Below are 19,168 nucleotides of genomic sequence, written 5' to 3' on the forward strand. Positions count from 1 at the left end.
CTGCCACATAGCAGTTACCTTATGTCTTCAGAAAGCCTGATTAATAAACAGGGTGTCAAAAAACAAAAATAAGCAAGGCATTAGGCTCAGATTGCCCCAGCATATGTTTTTGCTAATCTTGGCCATTACCTTTAATGAATATGAGCTTGGAAACATACTGAAAACAAACACGTAACTGAGAAGAAATTTGTCTTCCTTGAATTTCAGGATAAGCGGAAGCCATCTTGAAAGCTCATCTTGTTTGGTGCTCTCACTTATCTTACAATTCTACACGAGGGAGTGAGTATCTACGTACAGAGCTCCACATCTTCTCTTTCCTCACCAGGCCCATGAAGAAGACAGCCACAGCAGACAGACAGCCCTGGATCCACGCAGGGCATGCGTCACTCCGAGTGTGCGGGTTGGGACTTTCCCCCCTTCCCATTTGACATAACTGACTAGAATTCAAGTCAGTGTGATACTGTTAGAAAGTGACATTATTAGTAACAAATTACTTGCCACAAAACTCGAAAGAGATGACGATTAGTGTACTTCACACTGCAGTTGAGACCTGTGGGTTTAGCCTCTGTTGAAACAAGGGCAGTGACGGGGAATTCAGTATTTCCTAAGGCTCTCTCCCTTTTTTAAACAGCTCTTACAGCCGAAAGTCTTTCCTTATGTTCAGCCTGACTCTATCTCCCCACGGTCTCTACCCATCAATTCTACTTCTGTCACTTGAGGTTGGATAGAAGGATCTATTCCCTTGCCACCCAATGACTAAGTATATGAAAATAATGACCATGGACATTTTCCTAACAGCCCTTCCCCGCACCCCACTCTGCAAAGAACCCAGTCTTTCTCACTTTCATATGGAATAGCATTCTTTTCGTTCTTTCTCAATATTCAGCTTTTCTTCAAACTTGAGGCTGCCCCTTGATAAGAATTCCATTCTTATTAAAATGGTCTCAAATCACAGTTCCAACCCTACAACCCCTCTGGTTTCAACAGAAGAGATTTCCCAGGATACTTTGCAAGCTGCAAAGAGACACTACACTCCTAGGCTTGGCCTTGCATTACCCATAAGTGCAGGGCCAAGAGAAAAGGCCAGGATTTAGCTCAGGTGCTCTCTCCTCTAGGAAGCTTCCACTGATCTCCTCAGCCTGAGTTAGTTCTTCCTTGGGAATCACCCCAGGACACTAAGCGCCATGTCCTGTAAGCCACTGCTTTTTGCACTGACTTCTTCATCAATGCTGGAAGCTGCTTGAAGGTAGGAATTATGCCTTAACCATGTCTGTATCCCTGGCACGTGGAGGCTCTCACAGATATTCCATGTGAATCAATGAACATAACTGAACATACAAACACACAGACTCATTGCAGAGACTGATGGCAATTTGAGAAGGAAGCAGAGGTCCCTTATTTTAGAACTTCCTCTTGCCAAAACAACCTGCAGCTTCTCAAAGGACCAATCCATACAATGCCTGTACCATGGTGAGAAATTTAGTTTGTGGTTAATGAAACTTGTAAGCAGCAGATACCATTTAAAGTGAACACAGAAACAATTCCATGCAAAACAATTCCACTTTCACAAACATCATTTAATATAATCTCACCATCATTCTACGGCATAGATGGGCAGTCCCATTTTCCATGAAGACAAAATTGTAGCTTAGAGGATTTAAACAATTTACCAAAGACCAATTTGTGTCTTAGGAGGAGGAGAAAAGTGGTGATGGGCAGGATTCCTGCACAGACAACACAGACGCAGGAATCTTACCCAATCAGCTCTGGGAGAGGACGACCGCAAGGACTAAGAGACACACATGATAATCTTACTGCATCTCAGCAGCACAGTGGCTGGGGTGGCTGATCAGAGAAACAATCTCTAGGAATACCCACTGTTCTCTCCCAGTAGTGCTGCTTGATGCAAACCTTTAATTTACTTCATTGTGTTGTCTAATTGCACCTCTGAGGATACAGGCGAACAAAGGTCTCTACTCCAAATCCCTCATGAGCAGAACACCAACTGTGGAAGGGTGTTTCTTCTGTAGGCTTGGGAATACTGAGCTAAAATATTTTTGTGAGTGATAAACCTATTAACGGGAGAGAAAAGATTTGATGTTCTAAATTCGAAACGTGCTTTCCGATGACCACAGATATCTTTACCTTTATTGCAAATATAGCTTGAGTACAGAGTACAAAATTTCCAATGAAGACATAGATAAGACAAAACATATGTGAAATACAACAGAATGAAACAATTTCGACACTGCACTGAAATCTAAATCTCTCTAGGTAACCATAGGTGTCTTCTTCAATCAGCAAAAGTTCACTTTATTGCAAGAATATCTACATTTTGAAATAAAAGCTTCAGGAACTCATTATTTTTTTTAGGAAATAGGAGAAATAAACCTTCCGACTCAGAGGGATGTCTGTGGTTCTGTGCCTGAAAATAAAATACTTGTAAGATCCTCTTTTATTTCAATTAGTCTGCAAGACTGGCATGGATTCAAAGCCTTAATTAGTTGTTCAGTTATAAACTCTCCTCTTTTCTCCAAATTTCTTCTTCTTTTTGGTCTCATTTAAGAAACAGAAAGTTAATTTTTCTTAGCTTAGGCAGTGAGCTACCTAGCTTATTACCTTTAGTCGTGGCACATGAAGAAAACAGAATTCGAACTGACTCCAAATTTCTAAATTCCGAAATATCTGCCTAATCTGTTATTAACAATAGGACACTGGCTATAAATTCTCTCCAGGGTGGGGGTGGGGGGAGACATCAAAGGATAAGGGGGGACTAAGGAAAATCGGGTGACGACAGAAGTTGCTGCACATTAACAGATCTACAGGGCTGCTCGTAATGAGGAGCGTAGAACTCTAATATTACAGGGCGTCACGGAGTCAAAGTCAAGTCCCTCCGAGCAGGTGTGTAGGTATCTGGAGACTGAGATGCTATAGAAGAAGGATGGGCAGAATACCACTTCCAAAACTATGAACAGCCATGACTACCAGTTTTCACTGAAGATCAGGTGGTATTTAGAACTGTCTAGAGATGAGAAAGCGGGGCCAAGGCAGACTTCAGTCATGGGGCAAGTGGCTGCCAGACATTCAGTGTAAGAGGCTGGCTGCCCAGACTTCGGGCTGGGACTGAGGACTCTCATTGTAAATCTCCTCTCAGTGGCTACCTAACCTATCGGTGCTATCCATCTCAAAAACTTAGCCAGAATGACAAGCTGTGTAAACACTGCAGTCTCATTTCCTGAGACCCTTGTCTCCTGGCAACTCGTCTTTTTTTCAGGAATTCAATTGTGTCCTGTTCTCCTGTTTGTTGTTTCCTTTACCAGAAACACATTAGGCTCTGCTAATGCTTACTTACCTCCACATCTTCACTTAAATATCACAAACGTCTTCCCTTCTACTCTGTGTGGGTGCGTTTCCTCTCCTCTATGCTCCTCTACTACCCTGTGTCATTCCCCTTCCACACCAGTCAGTATTTGTCCAGAGTCTTCCTTCTGCAGTACACTATGAACTCCACATGGTCAGGGACCTTATCTACCTGTTCATTGCTAGGTCCTACATGCCTGGCTCATGGGAAACACAAAACAAGAACTTGCTGAATTCAGCAGTGAACTCATCAGAAGAAACAGTGAAAACGACAAGGCAAAAAGTATGTAGGAATTTTCTTTCTTTGACTTTTCCCACAAACAGCAAAAATAGCAAAACTGAGGCAATGTCCTGAAATTGATATGAACTAAATAAAAATATGGTTTCTAGGTATCACAGGCTTTTGACATTCTCTCTGTTCAAGTACAGGGTTTATATTCCCAGCTCCTTCACCCATCCACAATTTAACACCTAAATTAATTCTTTGCACAATGTAATACATACTTCACCATAAGCCTAGGAATCACTTGCTATAAACAATCTTAAAGTGAAAGAAAAGAAACAAAGAAAATACAATATGTCACAAGAAAAGTGAAATGGGATTATTTTGCTCATCACCACCTCCACCTTCACTCGCTGAGAATCAACGTTTAGGCAGAATCCTAAAGGATTTGCACTATTTTTAATCCTTAATAAAAGTCCCCCAAGAAGGGATTAGCATCCTCGGTTTTTTATTTAAAAAAAAGAAAAGAAAAAACAGAGTCCAAGCAATAAATTGACTTGTGAAACAAGCAGTGGAAGTGGAGCAGGTGCAAGGTCAGAAAGGCCCACAGCTGCCTTCTCTCCACTCCACCTGCTGCCTCTGGCTGGCATGGTCCTGCAAGGGACAGCTTCTAAAGCCAGAAAGTCATTGAGACTCTCCCCAAAACATGTGAGACATCGGTTCCCACGTTCTCTTTTCTTTCCACCTCACCACAATTCAACATCAGCTCTATGTTGTCCCTATTTGGAAAAATGATGACAAAATCCAGGAGGCAAATTATACCATGGCATTTCACCTTCATTGAGGTATTGTCCTTGGGATAGTACAAAGGGAAGATGGGATACTTCACATTTTTTGTTTTAAAATAGATACTTAAAAAAGTGAGTATTTTTTAAAAATAAAAAAATATATTCCCAGGCACCAGTGGAGAACAGTTTCCCCTTTCTTTTCTCCCTTCTCCTCTTAGTAGCCAGGCAATTTTATGTCAAAGGGAAGTTTAAGTGGTAGTGACTTACCCTCTCCATCTCCTTGAAGTCATCATCTAGCTTGGTTCCTTCAGCTCCTCCAACCTTCTCACTCACTTTCTGTAGAAAATAACCAAACGGAAAATTATTATAAAGTTTCTTTAAAAATACATTACAAATGTTAAGCACTGTCACAAACATCATGTGATATAATCTCACCATCATTCCATGACATAGATGGGCAGTCCTACTTTTCATGAAGACGAAACTGTAGCTTAGAGAATTGAAACAATTTACCAAAGACCATGAACCTGGTAGGTTTTGAAGAAACAATTCAAACTTGTGTCTTCTGATTTCAACCCCAGCACTCTTTCTATTATGTAAATCATTATATAACTGTCTAATCACTAACATTCTCTTTTTCAAAGTTCTGAGGGACAACAGCATCATGAAATACTCATCTCCTTCTGATAATGGATCTAAAATGCTCCCCAGGTAGAAAAATAAAATTCTTACCTAATTAGATTGCTACTTCTTCAACTTATTCCTCAGTGGACTATTGAACAGATAATCACAAACACTTATCTAACTTGTAAGAAAAAAAAATCATCCCAGCTGATCTTCAAATAAAAGGACTTGAACAGTAGTCTTAGAAAGCTCCCTGTAGCTGTCTGCATCCTTACGTACATATGAGAAGACTATATGGAAAGGTACTGATGCTATTTCTTTGAATTCCCATTGTCATATAATTTACATTCATCAATTTATACGTGCAAATGTTCATTTTTCACATGTAGGATTCACATTCATAAAACATTAGCTATACTATTCTGTTCTGAAATAAAGATTCAAATTAAGTCTAATAAAATTTTATGAAGGGATCACAAGAAAAATACTTTGGTATCATCCAAGACAGATAGGTTAAATGCTAATGACATCGGAATTTCATTCCTCTTTCTCTACTCTAATTGTAAAGGTAGACACTTTTCAATAAGACATCACTGTACTACAGAGTTATCACACACAGATATCACAGTATGATTTTTCACTTCCTTTAGTAGCCACTGTGTTGTGGGTCTCTGAAGGATTCCCATCACGACCAGACCTGCAGAAACCTCAGTAACAACCTGGATCATCCCAGCGAGCATGGTTCACCTCCTTCTAAAAGGACCTCTGGATGCATGGCTCAGTCTCCTGGCCATGGAAGCTTGGATATTCTGGATTGGGTGGCTAAGGTATATTCCTTACCCTCTTTTTTCTGTCTTCTACTTTCTGCCACAGGAAAACCTTTAGAAGAGATCACTCTTGCAGTAACCAAGAATCTGAATTCTACCACCACTCTAGCCCTTCATACAGATATCATTCATTTCACCCCAGCAGCAATAACAGGAAAATATGCTGTGATGGAAAGGCATGACATGGACTGACTCCTCTACTCTTTGCTAGGTAAACTGAGTTCTTATAAAAATTAAATGGCATCATAAATATAAGAATCTGTGTCTGAACCTACACAATATGTAGTATATCCTAGCTCCCGTCTCTCATCAGTACAATATATATCTACTTATAGTACCCTGTTCTTTCTCAGCCATTTATTGAACTGTTCTTTCATACCTTGAGAAGAATCTAGCAATTTTCATTAACATAATATAATGTTAGGTAGATAAAGGTCAATAATTAAACATGAAAGCTCAATAAAAGCGATATGAAGCATCTTTACTTTGTATAGCTGACACATAATTTTTCACTTGTAATTTATCATCTGTGTACCTCAAGAACTATGTAAAACAGATATTATTCCTATGCTGCAGATGAGCAAACTGAGGGTTGCGTAAATTAACTTTCCTATCCATGGCAGAGACCTTTAGCCATAAAGAGGTGAAGCCAGGACCTGAGGTGAATTTTGCTAAGCTAAACCCTCCACTTTCCATGTCCACCAGGACTTTGAAGAGCTGTCCATGGTGCTGGCCTCCTCAGCCTGAAGTTCCACTAGATTCAGAGAGCCAGAGGTGGATGCGCTGCCTTAACCCTTCACATCAGCTCTCTCACTTAACGTGTGTCTCGGGTGACGCTAGCCACAACACGCACAGATCCAGGCTTTGTCTAGCATTACTACCACCTAATCGTAAGCCTGCACCAACTGCGATCTGCCCCGCAGTCAGCTTCTTTGCCAGCTTTCTTAAAGATGTTTACCAAACCAGAATTGGGGGGTGGGGAGACCCTAGCATTCAGTTTAGAACCTCCTAGTGGGAGCCTACATGCCAGGGACTTGATCTGCACATTCAGGTCTGCATTACAAGAAATCACAAATCGAAGGGGCCTTAAAGGTTATCAAATTTTCCCTATCATCCAACAGATTTTTTACACTGATTCTCCTCCTTTCACTTTGCTCAGTGGTGGCAGTTGTATATGGCTCATATTTCTACCCCTCTTGTGTCTTATTCTTGAAGGATGTGGTTTTTAGTTAAATTTAGGCTGGAAAACTCTAATCTAGTTGATCTCCTACTGAATAAAGAAACACATGCTACACAACCCCAAATCAACTCTCAGTTCCACCCGACTGTCTCCAATGCCAGGGAACTCAGTATATGTCTCCCAAGGTCCCATTTCATCAAAACTAGATCATTATAAATAGACCCTTTCCATGACCTACGAATGAGATATTTTTTATTTGCAAAATTGTCACAAAAAAACACATAGCTGAGAAATGTCTCCATTTGTAATAACATTAGAGAACCCTGTTAACCTTGGGTTAATCACATTTTGACCATCTCTAGGGTATAAAATATGCCTTTCATCAAAAACCACAATATCACATTTTCAAACCCATATGGCTTAACTGAGAATGACTTTAATTTCTTCACTTTTTGCATCTATTACAGGTTAGAACCACAGTTGCTGGCTCACTGTATCAAACAGGATACCAAATGGGATCACTGTGTCTATTAGTAATTTAGAACTAGTCCCGGTAACTCATACTAAAGCCAATTCATCAGTCCATTAGCTATAACTATTTGGTTTAAGGCGTGTGTGTGTGTGTGTGTGTGTGTGTGTGTGTGTGTGTGTATGAGAGAGAGAGAGAGAGAGAGAGAGAGAGAGAGAGGTGTGTGTGTGTGTGTGTGTGTATGTGAGAGAGAGAGAGAGAGAGAGAGAGAGAGAGAGAGGTGTGTGTGTGTGTGTGTGTGTGTATGTGAGAGAGAGAGAGAGAGAGAGAGAGAGAGAGAGAGAGAGAGAGAGAGAGAGAATGAATCTCTCTTCTCAACAAAAGCTGACATTAGAGCTGCTCTGAGAAAAACAGTTCAGCAAACAGTGAATGAGATACAAGTACTGATTTGATTGGTTGGTTGATAAAAAAAAATTCTAACCTAATTAGATTCTTGGAAAAATGAGTATTCAAAATGAAATCTACACTGTTCTCTGGGCTTTTCTTCCCCTCAAGTCACAGGGGATCTAAATCTATCTAGGCACTGAATTACACAATGGGATAAATAACAACTGACTCATTCCTTAGAAGTATGCCAAGTATTTTCTCCTCCTGTTCCTTAAGTACATTACTAAGACTTCTATCATTTAATGTATGAGTCAAGGTAAGGAATATAGGCTCCCTGAGCCCATCTAGCCAACAATTAGTTTTGTTTTCCTTTCCCAGTGCCATTTATTTAAGAATAATTCTGTCCTGTTTTCCAGTGAGGTGAATCCTGAAACCAAGATTTCATAGTATTGAGTATTTTCTGATGCTGTTTATGATAATATGCTTGCTGTTTGAGAAAGTGATCCATTAGTTAAATGAAAATCAGCAAGTTCTTTGAATAAAAAGCAGTACAAATGAACCAATATGCCCTTGTGCATCTTAAAAACAACAAACAAACAAACAAAAAACTCCTCTAGTCAAATTCCTTAATTTTACCCACTTAGGACGACATTGAGAGCTTATGCTTCTAATCTTATCTTCTCTCACACTCTCCACAGACTCTCTATTTCAACCAAACCAAAATCTCACCTTCCTCTCTCTTACCTTTATTCTTCATTGTATTTCTCACAACAATGTACTCAGTAAAGATTTATGGAACCGAAGCACAATGTACTTTTGTAAATATTAATGTTAAGATGACAGAGGAGGCAAAAAGTGAGGCAAGTAAGACTGATCATTTCGCTCTGGGATGGACTTTCAAAACACAAAACTTTTCCAAAAAAAAAAAAAAAACAAAAACGTAAATAATAAAACCCAACTCATGTTTTAAATTAAAAGTCTTCATTCTGAGTCTGCACCAGTATTGTCTCACGCTATCTTTCTCCATACACCAGATGAGAAAAATGTCCATGGGAACCAGCGGCAAGAAACAGCTGAGATAAATGACCACTATTCTCAGCAGAGGGTGCTGCACTTTCCAACAGTGACTCATGCTCCCCCTCACTAACTGTCCTCTCCAAGCAAAAGCCACTCCACCTTCTAAGCGCAGCTCAGATTCATCCCTGCACTGCATCGCATTAAACACTGGAGGGCCAACTACCATCTCTTCAACTGCCTTTTATAAAGGTCTCCTTGAAAATCACATCATCAGTGAAATTCAATAGACTGAAGACCAAATTTATTCAGACCTCACACAATGCGAAGTTATTTACCTCCTAGCTTCTCTCTTTTTGTTCAGCTTTATATCTATTATTCATCATACAAAGCCAGATTTCCTTACCATCCACCAACTATGTTTATTCCCTCTTACTTGGGCCTGGACTTACTTACCCTTTCCTATTTTTCAAATCCTACCAATTATCTATAATGCTCGCCCAGATTTCACCTTTTCCATCCACTTGACCGCTCACCCTAGTTGAAAGTTATTAGACTTCCTTTGCATCTTAATGAAACACATCATCTGTTGGAGTACTTGGAACTTGCCACCTGAGTAAAACTGCTGAGGACCTGTGCTCATCGGAATTATAAGACGTTAAAGGAGGGAATCCTATCACATCCTTCTTTATTTGAAAACTTCCGAGACTGCATTACTGAACATAGTGCTTGCAGAGCAGACAATTATGAGTTGAAAAAATTTTATCTCAATGAATTATTCTAAGACCAAAAATTGCTCACAAAAGGAAGACCCTTAACTAGGAGTTAGCACTGGTTCTGTATCTCCTTTCTGGGAGTTTAATCTCCTCTCCAAAGAACAATGTCTTTTTCTCCATCAGCAACAGGCAGAAAATTCAATGAACTATTATGTCTAATATTTATAGCCAAAGCTAAAGAAAATTCTCTTAACTGTAACCATTTTACATTCATTCATCGAATTACTTTTAGTACAATTACAATTAAGAGTAATGACATATGTTCTTCCCATCAATCATGGTTCTAAATACGTATGTATTTTAATTTACATGTATATGTCCATGTGTGTATATAAACACACATGTGGGCAAACATGTTTATGTGTGTGTTTACCCACACTATAAAATAGAAAGTAAATATAACATTTTTCCAAAATGCTTTTTAAAAATCATCAAAAATAATTTTATTAAGTACTGTACACTATCTGTTTACTCATATTAAAATGGAATTATTTTAATGTTCCATAAGTTAAGCATAACTAGTCTGTCAAAAGAAGAAAGTAGAACTCATACATTGTCCCGCCCACCGGTACCATGGAGCAATCCACAGAATTATACACATGTGTAATGAAACCTCAGTGACAATTAAGGCAATGAGAGACACCTGAGGTAATTTTTTTAAGTGGACCTAGAATCAAGACACCTGAATTCCAGTCTTGACGATGACATCAAATAGTTGTATGAAAGAAAAAATGCATAACTTGTTAGTGCCTCAATTTCTACACCCAAGAAATGAAAACCAACATCATCTAACACTGGATTTTTTGAGAATTAAATTAAACTATACATGTAAGAGCACTTTGTAAACTATCAAAAACCATTATTAAAATAAGGGGCTTATTATGTCTTAACAAGTGGTCTTACATGAAAGGTAGAATTTTAAATTGGTTTCCTACGTTTGGCAAAAAAAAATTCTACATGCATTAAAGAACATCATCATTTAATGCACAAGTTCTTTAGAAAGAACTGAACTACCTCTGTGGGACACTGTACTGTTTTCCAGTATTTGTAGACAACCATCACCAATGAGAATAAATAAATGTCCATATTCTGACTCTTCATGAAGGTTCTTTAATCATTAATCATTAGAAAGGTACTAAAAATAAAATTTATAATGAAAATACTTACTGGCATATCAACTATGCAGAAGGAAACAGGAGAGTCAAAATTACAGCAGTATTTTCTTGGTATTTGGCTAAAGAAAATATATCTTGCTTTTCCAGATGGTGGTATTCTCATGTATGAAAGGCAGGGTGAATTCATTCCGTGGGATATAAGTTTCACACTAGTTTTTCTCAGCTGTCATTAAATTGGAATGCTTAAATGCCATGATGTTTGGAAAGTGAATTTCAAAAAAAAAAAAAAAAAAAAAAATATATATATATATATATATATATATATATATATTCCTATTCCACCCCATTTAGAAACTTCAGAATTTCTTTGAAAATGAATGAAGGCATTTTTATCTATCTAAATTGAGCTAATTCTTCCCAGTTTCTTACTATCAAGTAGAATTTATATATTGAAGAAAAGTGGAAAGGATCCTCTTATATAATATAAAAACTAGTGATTTTCCCTCACAATAATTTAATAAGATTAAGATTGATTTTCTTCGAACACCTGGAGCTAAAAACATTAAGATGAGTTTAGTGAGCTAAACACTTGGTCCTTTTCCCAGCCTCCAGCCTATTTTGCTTCTGGTCAAACACTACATAGAAAATTCAGAAACTGATATTCTAATTGTGTCTGGTGTGGTTCACTAGGGTTAACAAAAAGAACTTTCCAAGCTCCATTTGTCCAAAGTGAGACTTTCCCACAGATTATGTAGCTAATTACATACACCCCCTCAAAGGGAGTTGGTAGGATTTATTATAGGGTATCATGCAGAGTTTCAGTCCCTCCCTGGAAAGACAGTTTATACTATCACCTATAGTTTCATTTGCAAATGATTCTATTTTTGTCTTCTAGAAAAAAAATTTAAAAGTATAAAAATGTACAGTATAATAAAACAACCAGTATTTCTCTATTTTTCAACTTCCCAAATAATCTAGTTCCTCACCAAGTAAGGAACAAGTTTCAACAGAGGGGGATGATATTTCCATCATGTTTCCCATCCCTGACAACAGGAAAAGTTTTATACATTTTCCTAGTCCACTAGTCCAATAAGCCACTGAAATTGAACAAAATATAAAAAGACAGTGTCTTCTAAAAATAGGCCCTAAGACTTAGGGCTAGAATTACGTCATACAGCATTTTTAAATTCTATTTAAAGCTCAGTCATAAATTCCCTTGAGGAAAAAAAAAAAAAATAGAAGCTGCAAAGAGAAAAAATGGTACCAGTAATTCATTTGAGATTTCAGTCCTGGTTAATGAATGACCCAGAATCTAGATGGAGTGGTATTTATAGCACATCAAAAGTAGATAATAAGTTAGGAAAGGGAGGAAAAGAGATAATACCATGCAAAGCATTTGGAATAAAAAGAACGGAAAGAAGGAAGGAAGGAAGGAAGGAAGGAAGGAAGGAAGGAAGGAAGGAAGGAAGGAAGGAAGGAAGGAAGGAAGGAAGGAAGGAAAGAAGAAAAACTCTACGGTACTTTAACCCCCAGATTCTCATTCTAAAAAAAAAATGAAAATAAAAATAAAAATAAAAAAGACAAGAAATCATCTTTAGATTAAATTGACCAAATGGAATGAATACAACTGAACTCAACTTGAATGCCAACTGTGTACCAGGGACTTTGCTAGCGCTGGAGGTTTCATATGCAAATAAGACATGGCGCATTTTCCCTGGGAACATGAGTTTGGTGAGATATGTGGATACACAAACCATTTCAATATACAGCAGGTCCTCAAATAGCATCATGTTATTCAATGTCATTCCATTGTAAGTTGATGAGATACTATAGGAATTTAACTCTTATTTATATCAAATAGCCTATGACAAAACGGGTTTTGTTGCACGTCATTTTGCTTAAAGTTGCAGAACATATTGACAGTGTTAAGTGAGGACTTACTGTAATGAGGCAAGTACACAAAAAACATGTAGACAATCATTAGAGCTTGGGATAGACAATTTTATCCCAGTTGAATAAGAAGACAAGGTTGGGGAAAGCTTCTTGCAGCGTGGCTCATTCTCAAATGTGTATAGGTAAGCCAGAAGGATAGATAGACGTGGGATACAGGAAGAAATTTTCTCAAGTAGAAGCTACTACATGACAAAAACCAAATATAACAACAAAGTGTATGCAGCAAAGTAGATATATTTCAGTGCTTCCAGAGCTCAGAACATAAGGCAGGGAATGATAAAAAGTGAGGACACAGGAAAAAAAACAGAAAGAATGGTAGTGAACCTTCTATGCCATGCTAAAGACCCTAGTGTTTTTGTGTGTGTTTTTTTCTGACTTTTAGTGAATTTGCCTAGTTGCGTAATCATCTCTACAATCCAATGTTAAACACTTCCATCACCCCAAGATGGAAGTGTGCCGATTTTTAACAATGTGCCGGGAGTGTGCTGGTTTTTCCCCGTGCCGGTTTTTAACAATGTTCACTCCCACTATTAGGCAACCAGTGATCTGCTTTCCATCTCTGCAGTTTTACCTTTTCTGGAAATGTCATATAAGTGAATCATACAATAGGTAGTCTTAAATATCTAGTACCTTTCCTTTCGCATAAGACATTTGAGATTCATCCATGTCATTACATGTATCAGTAGTTTCGCTCCTTTTTATAGGTGAATAGTATTCCATTACATGCTTATACCACATTTTAATCTATCCATTCACCATTTGATGGATATTTGGATTACTTCCAGTTTGGGGATATTTTAAATAATGCTGCTATGAATATTTGTATACAAGTCTGTGTGGATGTATGTTTTCATTTCTTTTGAGTAGAGAGCTAGAAAGAGAAACAGGGGTCTTACGGTAAGTGTGTATTTAACATTTAAAAAAAACTGCCAAAATATTTTCCAAAGTGTCTTACTATAAAACCTTAAAGTTTATCTTAGAATTGATGGGGGAGCCTGTAACAGGTTTTAAGCTGGGTAATAAGTAAAATTAATTGTTAAGTCATCTAACTACAGAGAGAAAACTATTTAAAAAAAGCAAGATTAGAGACAAGCAAATCAGTTAGAATGCTACTGTAATCATCCAGGTGGATGATGAGGGCTTAAACCACAAACTCTGGGAAGAAGGACAGACTCACTAAATATTTCGGACATAAAATAAACAGGTCTTTGTGACTGATTTGATACAGGAGTGAAGCAGAGAATTCTCAGATGGCTCTTAGGTTTCAGGCTTTGGTAGACGGATGAATACAAATGAGCAGAACTCAGGTACAGAACCATAGGGTTTGAAGTCCCAGTAAATATGTCCAGCAGGGAACTGAATATATGAGTCTAAGCCTACAGGGAGAGGTCAAGGCAAGAAACATATATATGGAATCAGCAGTTATGTATTTGATTTATAAAACTGGAAAAGTAGATGAGATTGTTCAGGGAGAGTATGTATCCAGAGAGCAGTTATCGGTCAAGGAGAGAACCTTAAGCATCACCAAAAAATTAGGGACAGGAAGGGGGGAAAGCCAACACAAAGACCAAGAAAAAAAGTCAGAAAGTAAAGGAAGAATTGGGAAAGAGAAGAATCAAAGAAACCAAGGAAGTCATTTCTCAAATCAGTGTAAGCAAGCCCAGAGGAGGAACGAGAAGGTGGTGGTGGGTGGTAATTAGAACAATTATTCCAAGAGTCTGACAGCTATGTGATCATGCAAACTGCTATGTATTGATGTCAGTTGGTACAATGGGCTCAAAGGCAAAATACGTGCTCTAAGGGATACCAGAAATCAGAGAACAGGAACTACAGCCTCATACTTTTTGTGTATAGTATTTCTTCCATTTCGCTTTCTGCCTATAGAATTATCATTCAGTACTGCATGAAACACTCATAACAAGTAGAATAACTGACAGGTCCCAGCTGCAGGGAAGGCAGCTCGGAATATGCTCCATTTCCATCACTCATGCTTAGACAGCCTCCCTCCATCCATTCAAGGCAGGTACTTCAGCTCTGCAGAAAGCAAACATCTGGGACAAATTGCAAGCCAATGGGTATCTCAAGACACCTGAGCAACTCCTACAAGTATTTCATACATCATTTTATATCACATGTGGCAGCCACACTCTATCCTGAGGTAACTGCTCTTCCCTTCCTAAGCCAGAGAAAACTAGCATTATGCTCACAGCTGCAATAAAAATCACAAATTTTACCTTAAATACGGTAAGAGATATGAAGAGACTTCAGAGATAGTCATGAAAATAGATGGACAGCCAGTTGGCATTCAATGAAGAAATCCCAGGCCCACTATCTTATACAGATCACTGATCCACTGATAAAGGAATTACATTCGGACAAAGAATAACCATACAAAACTCAGAAAGATGGATCCCCGTCTGAGATTATCAAGTTTGATAACTCCTATCTGCAGAAATTCCATCATCCCAACCAAAAAATTTGAAAGGCGCCTTAGTGACCCAATGATATATGTAGAGATATATTCCATTTACAATCCTGGGCAGGATTTTCTGAACACTAAGCACCCTGTCACTGCAAAAAGGCTGTGCAGTGCCAGAGGCGCCACTCTGCTTCCACTCTGAGCCGTGAGGTCTGCTGCCTGCAGTGAAGCCGACTCTCCCTGGAGACTCACACCTTGCAGGCTCTGAAGTCAGAAAAGGAGAAAGGGTGGCAGCTCCCCCCACCCATCTCACAAATTCATGGTTTGCTTTTTTACCCACAATCTCTGGTATTAGAACTAGGTGTCCTCTGCCCCTGCAGCATATATGTAAGAGGAAAGGCTGCTGCATTAGCTGGAGCATACATTCCAGTAATGCCACTGCATCCCATGCTAACTTGGTTCTTTCTTTCCCAATATACTTTCCAGATGTGGAAAGACGCTACAGCCTTCATCATCCCATTTCCTACTGCCTCAGTCAACTATGTAACAATAGTTATTTTCCCACTCTTATACAAATATACATAGCATTTAATAAACAATAGGGACGGGTTTGGCTTTTCTACAGGCTTAGAGTGGCACAAAGTTGGGGACAGGCTCTAAATACAATCCTAGCAATAAAAACTGGCACTAATGACTTCCTTTGCTTTCAAGTTTCTGCCCAGCGCTTTTCAACCATGTGGAAAACTTGCTCTTGCTCCTGAAAGGGTTGACTGCTTGCAGAACTCTAATGAAATTACGTCAAAAAAGAAAATATGGGAAGGACACAGGAAAGAATATTCTGGTTTTAATTCTGCACAGGCATACTAATGTCCCAATGTCAGCACCTGCTCATGAGTAGTAGGTTGTGAATACAAGGACTCTGAGAGGCTATCCTCTTATTTGTTCAAATTGGACACGTGAGGAATGGATAGAGGAATGCGAGGAAGGGACAGAGGAATACTCAGAGGGGAGAGACTTTGAGGACGAGGCTGGGTACCTCTTGGTATGGCAGGGAAAATAATGAAGCCAAATATGTACCAAGAAGGCGGCCTAGTGACAGTTGGTTTGAAGTCACTTGTCCTTAAGATCTGAGAGGTAAGGAAGAAAAGAGTGAATTGACAATTTTAACCACTTTATTGAGATATAATTAACATGTCACAAAGTTCATTCATTTAAAGTGTACAATTCAATTATTTTTAATGTATTTACAGATTTGTGTGGTCATCACCATAATGTAATTTTTGAACACTTTTCATACCAAAAAGAAACTTCATACCCATTATCAGTCACTTCCCCAACTCCATTCACTGTCCTACCCCCTGACAACGCCACTCTCTTCTCTGTCTCTGTGGATTTATCTAGTTTGGAAGTTTCATGTAAATATAGTCTTCTAATTACATGGTGTTATTTCTGGCTTTTTTCACTTAGCATAGTATTTTCAAGGTTCATCCATGTTATAACCTGGATGAGTACTTCGTCTCTTTTGACAGTAGAATATCTTTCAATGTATGGAGATACCACATTTTGTTTATACACCCATAAGTTGACGAACCTTTATGTTTTTTTCTAGGTTGGTAACCTTGGGCACATCATTTTCACTTTTAAGTTTTCAAATTTAAGAGGTGGATAATTAAAAGCTACTTCCCAAGGTAGTTATAGACTATGTAATATAACTGAGTAAGCTTTGTCAACTGTAAAGTACTTCCATAATGGAAAGTAGTGTCGTTACTCTCCACATACCACGACATGACCCTGTAACTTAAGAGTGACAAGGTGACAGGACATGTGGAAATTCATGGACATGGTGACTGGAAGGTGAAGGCTTCCAAAACGCTGCTACCCAGGACTAGCGTGTGGTAAAAGAGAGAAACACAAACACTTTCCCAAATCCAGGTCAATTAAGGGGGGGAGCCATTAATATATATAGCATCATGACAGATGAGGATCTTTAAGAGCAAAATGGTGTTCCTGTGGGCACCTGTCACTCATTAAAGGTGAATTCAAATTTACGCTTCAGAAGGCGATGTTATACTGAGAACGCACTTTTCAGAAGTGATCCCTTAAGTTTTCTTATCCAGTCACTTCATGTTATCAGAGTTCTATGGTGTATTAATTCACTTAGTTAGCAAGGAGAGGTTACGTTAGAGAATATGAGAGGAAAGTGGATACATTCATGAGCCAATGTGGTATAGACTTTTTTGTGTTTGTCAAAATGAGAGATTTCAATTCTTACTTGGGGTGGGGGTTGTAAGAAAGAGGAAGTCAGGTCACCCATCAGAAAAGAATCAGTGCAGGAGTAAACTTATGTTTGTGATGGAAACACACCATCCCATGGGCACCTGTGCACACCGGAAAGTAGGGAGAGGAGCAGGGATGGGAGCCACTGAGGAAGTGGGGTCAAGATGAACAAGTGCGTTATGTCAGACAGCCAGGTCCTACCAGACACAGGACTGAAACTCAGGTCCTCTAATTCTCATACCCAATAAAACTGATTCCCAAGAAACGGTCTACTTGGTCTGATCATAATCAAGAGGGATCAATCAGCAGCACTGTGGGATACTGTAATGTGTAAAATTTTTAACTTGTTCCCATACTGTTTATATTGCTAAACATTGTGGCTAAACATGTTCCTGGTAACAAACAAGGACTGCTTAAAATGAGTTAGGCTTTACTGTCCTTCAATAATAAATCGATTGCTTCCTTCCTTTGCCTACACACCTACTGAATCGGATTGTCTCTAGGTCAATTGTGTCCTCCTCTGTGAAGAAGTCCAATCCCCTCTGTCCTCCCACCACGCCTGGGCCTAACTCTAGTTAGCACTTGGTAGACTGCATTTGGTACCACTATTACCCATTTAAATGCCTCTCTAACTTTTTCAAGTTCCTGGAAGGCCGTGATTTTGATCTTGCCATCCCTATTTCTCAGGGCCTCACTCAATGTGTGAGCAGAAGAGAAGGCAGTGGAACAGCACACCCACCACTGCACCCACTTGATCTGCTTGTTTTTTCCTTTAACTTCTTTTTTTCCATGCAATTCTATTTGATCTCATTCCCTTGAACTATCATTGCATTTGCCTTTTCTTCTATCCCACAAAATACCCTCAGCCAATGGCAAAGCTTGAAGACAAAAGGTGAATATAGAAAACAGGAAACCAGCAGCAGCTCTGGGCACTTTCGACAGCAGTAGTATTTTAAACGTGTGTTTTAAAAATTAAGGTAAAATGCTGGCATGACTGTATCAACAGAATGTGATGAAAAAAGTTAGAAAAAGGAGGGTAAAAGAGTCGGCCTCTCAAACACTAATGATTGGATAAGGAGTCAGAGGTGTTACCTTTTTCATACACTTGTTTCCCACCACATCTCTATAACCACAACGACCACCTTACAGCTTAGCCTCCTTCTTTTTTTTTTTTTTTTTTTTTTTTTTTATTTATAGGGATTTATTCTAAAAAGATAATTTGAAACATAGGAAACATCTTAAGCTCAATATTCATTTCTTATTTAAAGCAGGGAGAAAAGGAAACATCAAGAATGTCCTACACTAGAAGAATTAAATATTGTATGACTAAATAATGCAAAATGATATAGCTATTAGAGCTATGTTTGCAAAAAGCAGGATATGTTTTTTTTTTTTTTTTTTTTTTGTAGCAACTTTTTTTTTTTTTTTTAATTAATTTTATTGGGGTGACAATTGTTAGTAAATTTACATAGATTTCAGGTGTACAATTCTGTATTACATCGTCTATAAATCCCATCGTGTGTTCACCACCCAGAGTCAGTTCTCCTTCCATCACCATATATTTGATCCCCTTTACCCTCATCACCCACCCCCCACCCCCTTACCCTCTGGTAACCACTAAATTATTGTCTGTGTCTATGAGTTTTTGTTTCTCATTTGTTTGTCTTGTTCTTTTTGGTTTATATACCACATATCAGTGAAATCATAGGGTTCTCTGCTTTTTCTGTCTGACTTATTTCACTTAGCATTATTCTCT

The 19,168-nt window shown here is 38.5% G+C and overlaps 1 protein-coding gene across 1 annotated transcript in view; it reads right to left on the reverse strand.

Annotated features, from left to right (window-relative positions):
• SH3GL2 (SH3 domain containing GRB2 like 2, endophilin A1) overlaps positions 1–19,168 on the reverse strand; it is a 188,633-nt gene that overhangs the window by 41,528 nt on the left and 127,937 nt on the right. The window contains exon 2 of the mRNA XM_081065245.1: positions 4,639–4,707. Within this exon, the coding sequence (XP_080921371.1) occupies positions 4,639–4,707 (69 nt within the window). The remainder of the gene's footprint in view (positions 1–4,638; positions 4,708–19,168) is intronic.

Source organism: Rhinolophus hipposideros (genome assembly GCF_964194185.1).
Source record: "Rhinolophus hipposideros genome assembly, chromosome: 11".
Lineage (NCBI taxonomy): Eukaryota > Metazoa > Chordata > Mammalia > Chiroptera > Rhinolophidae > Rhinolophus > Rhinolophus hipposideros.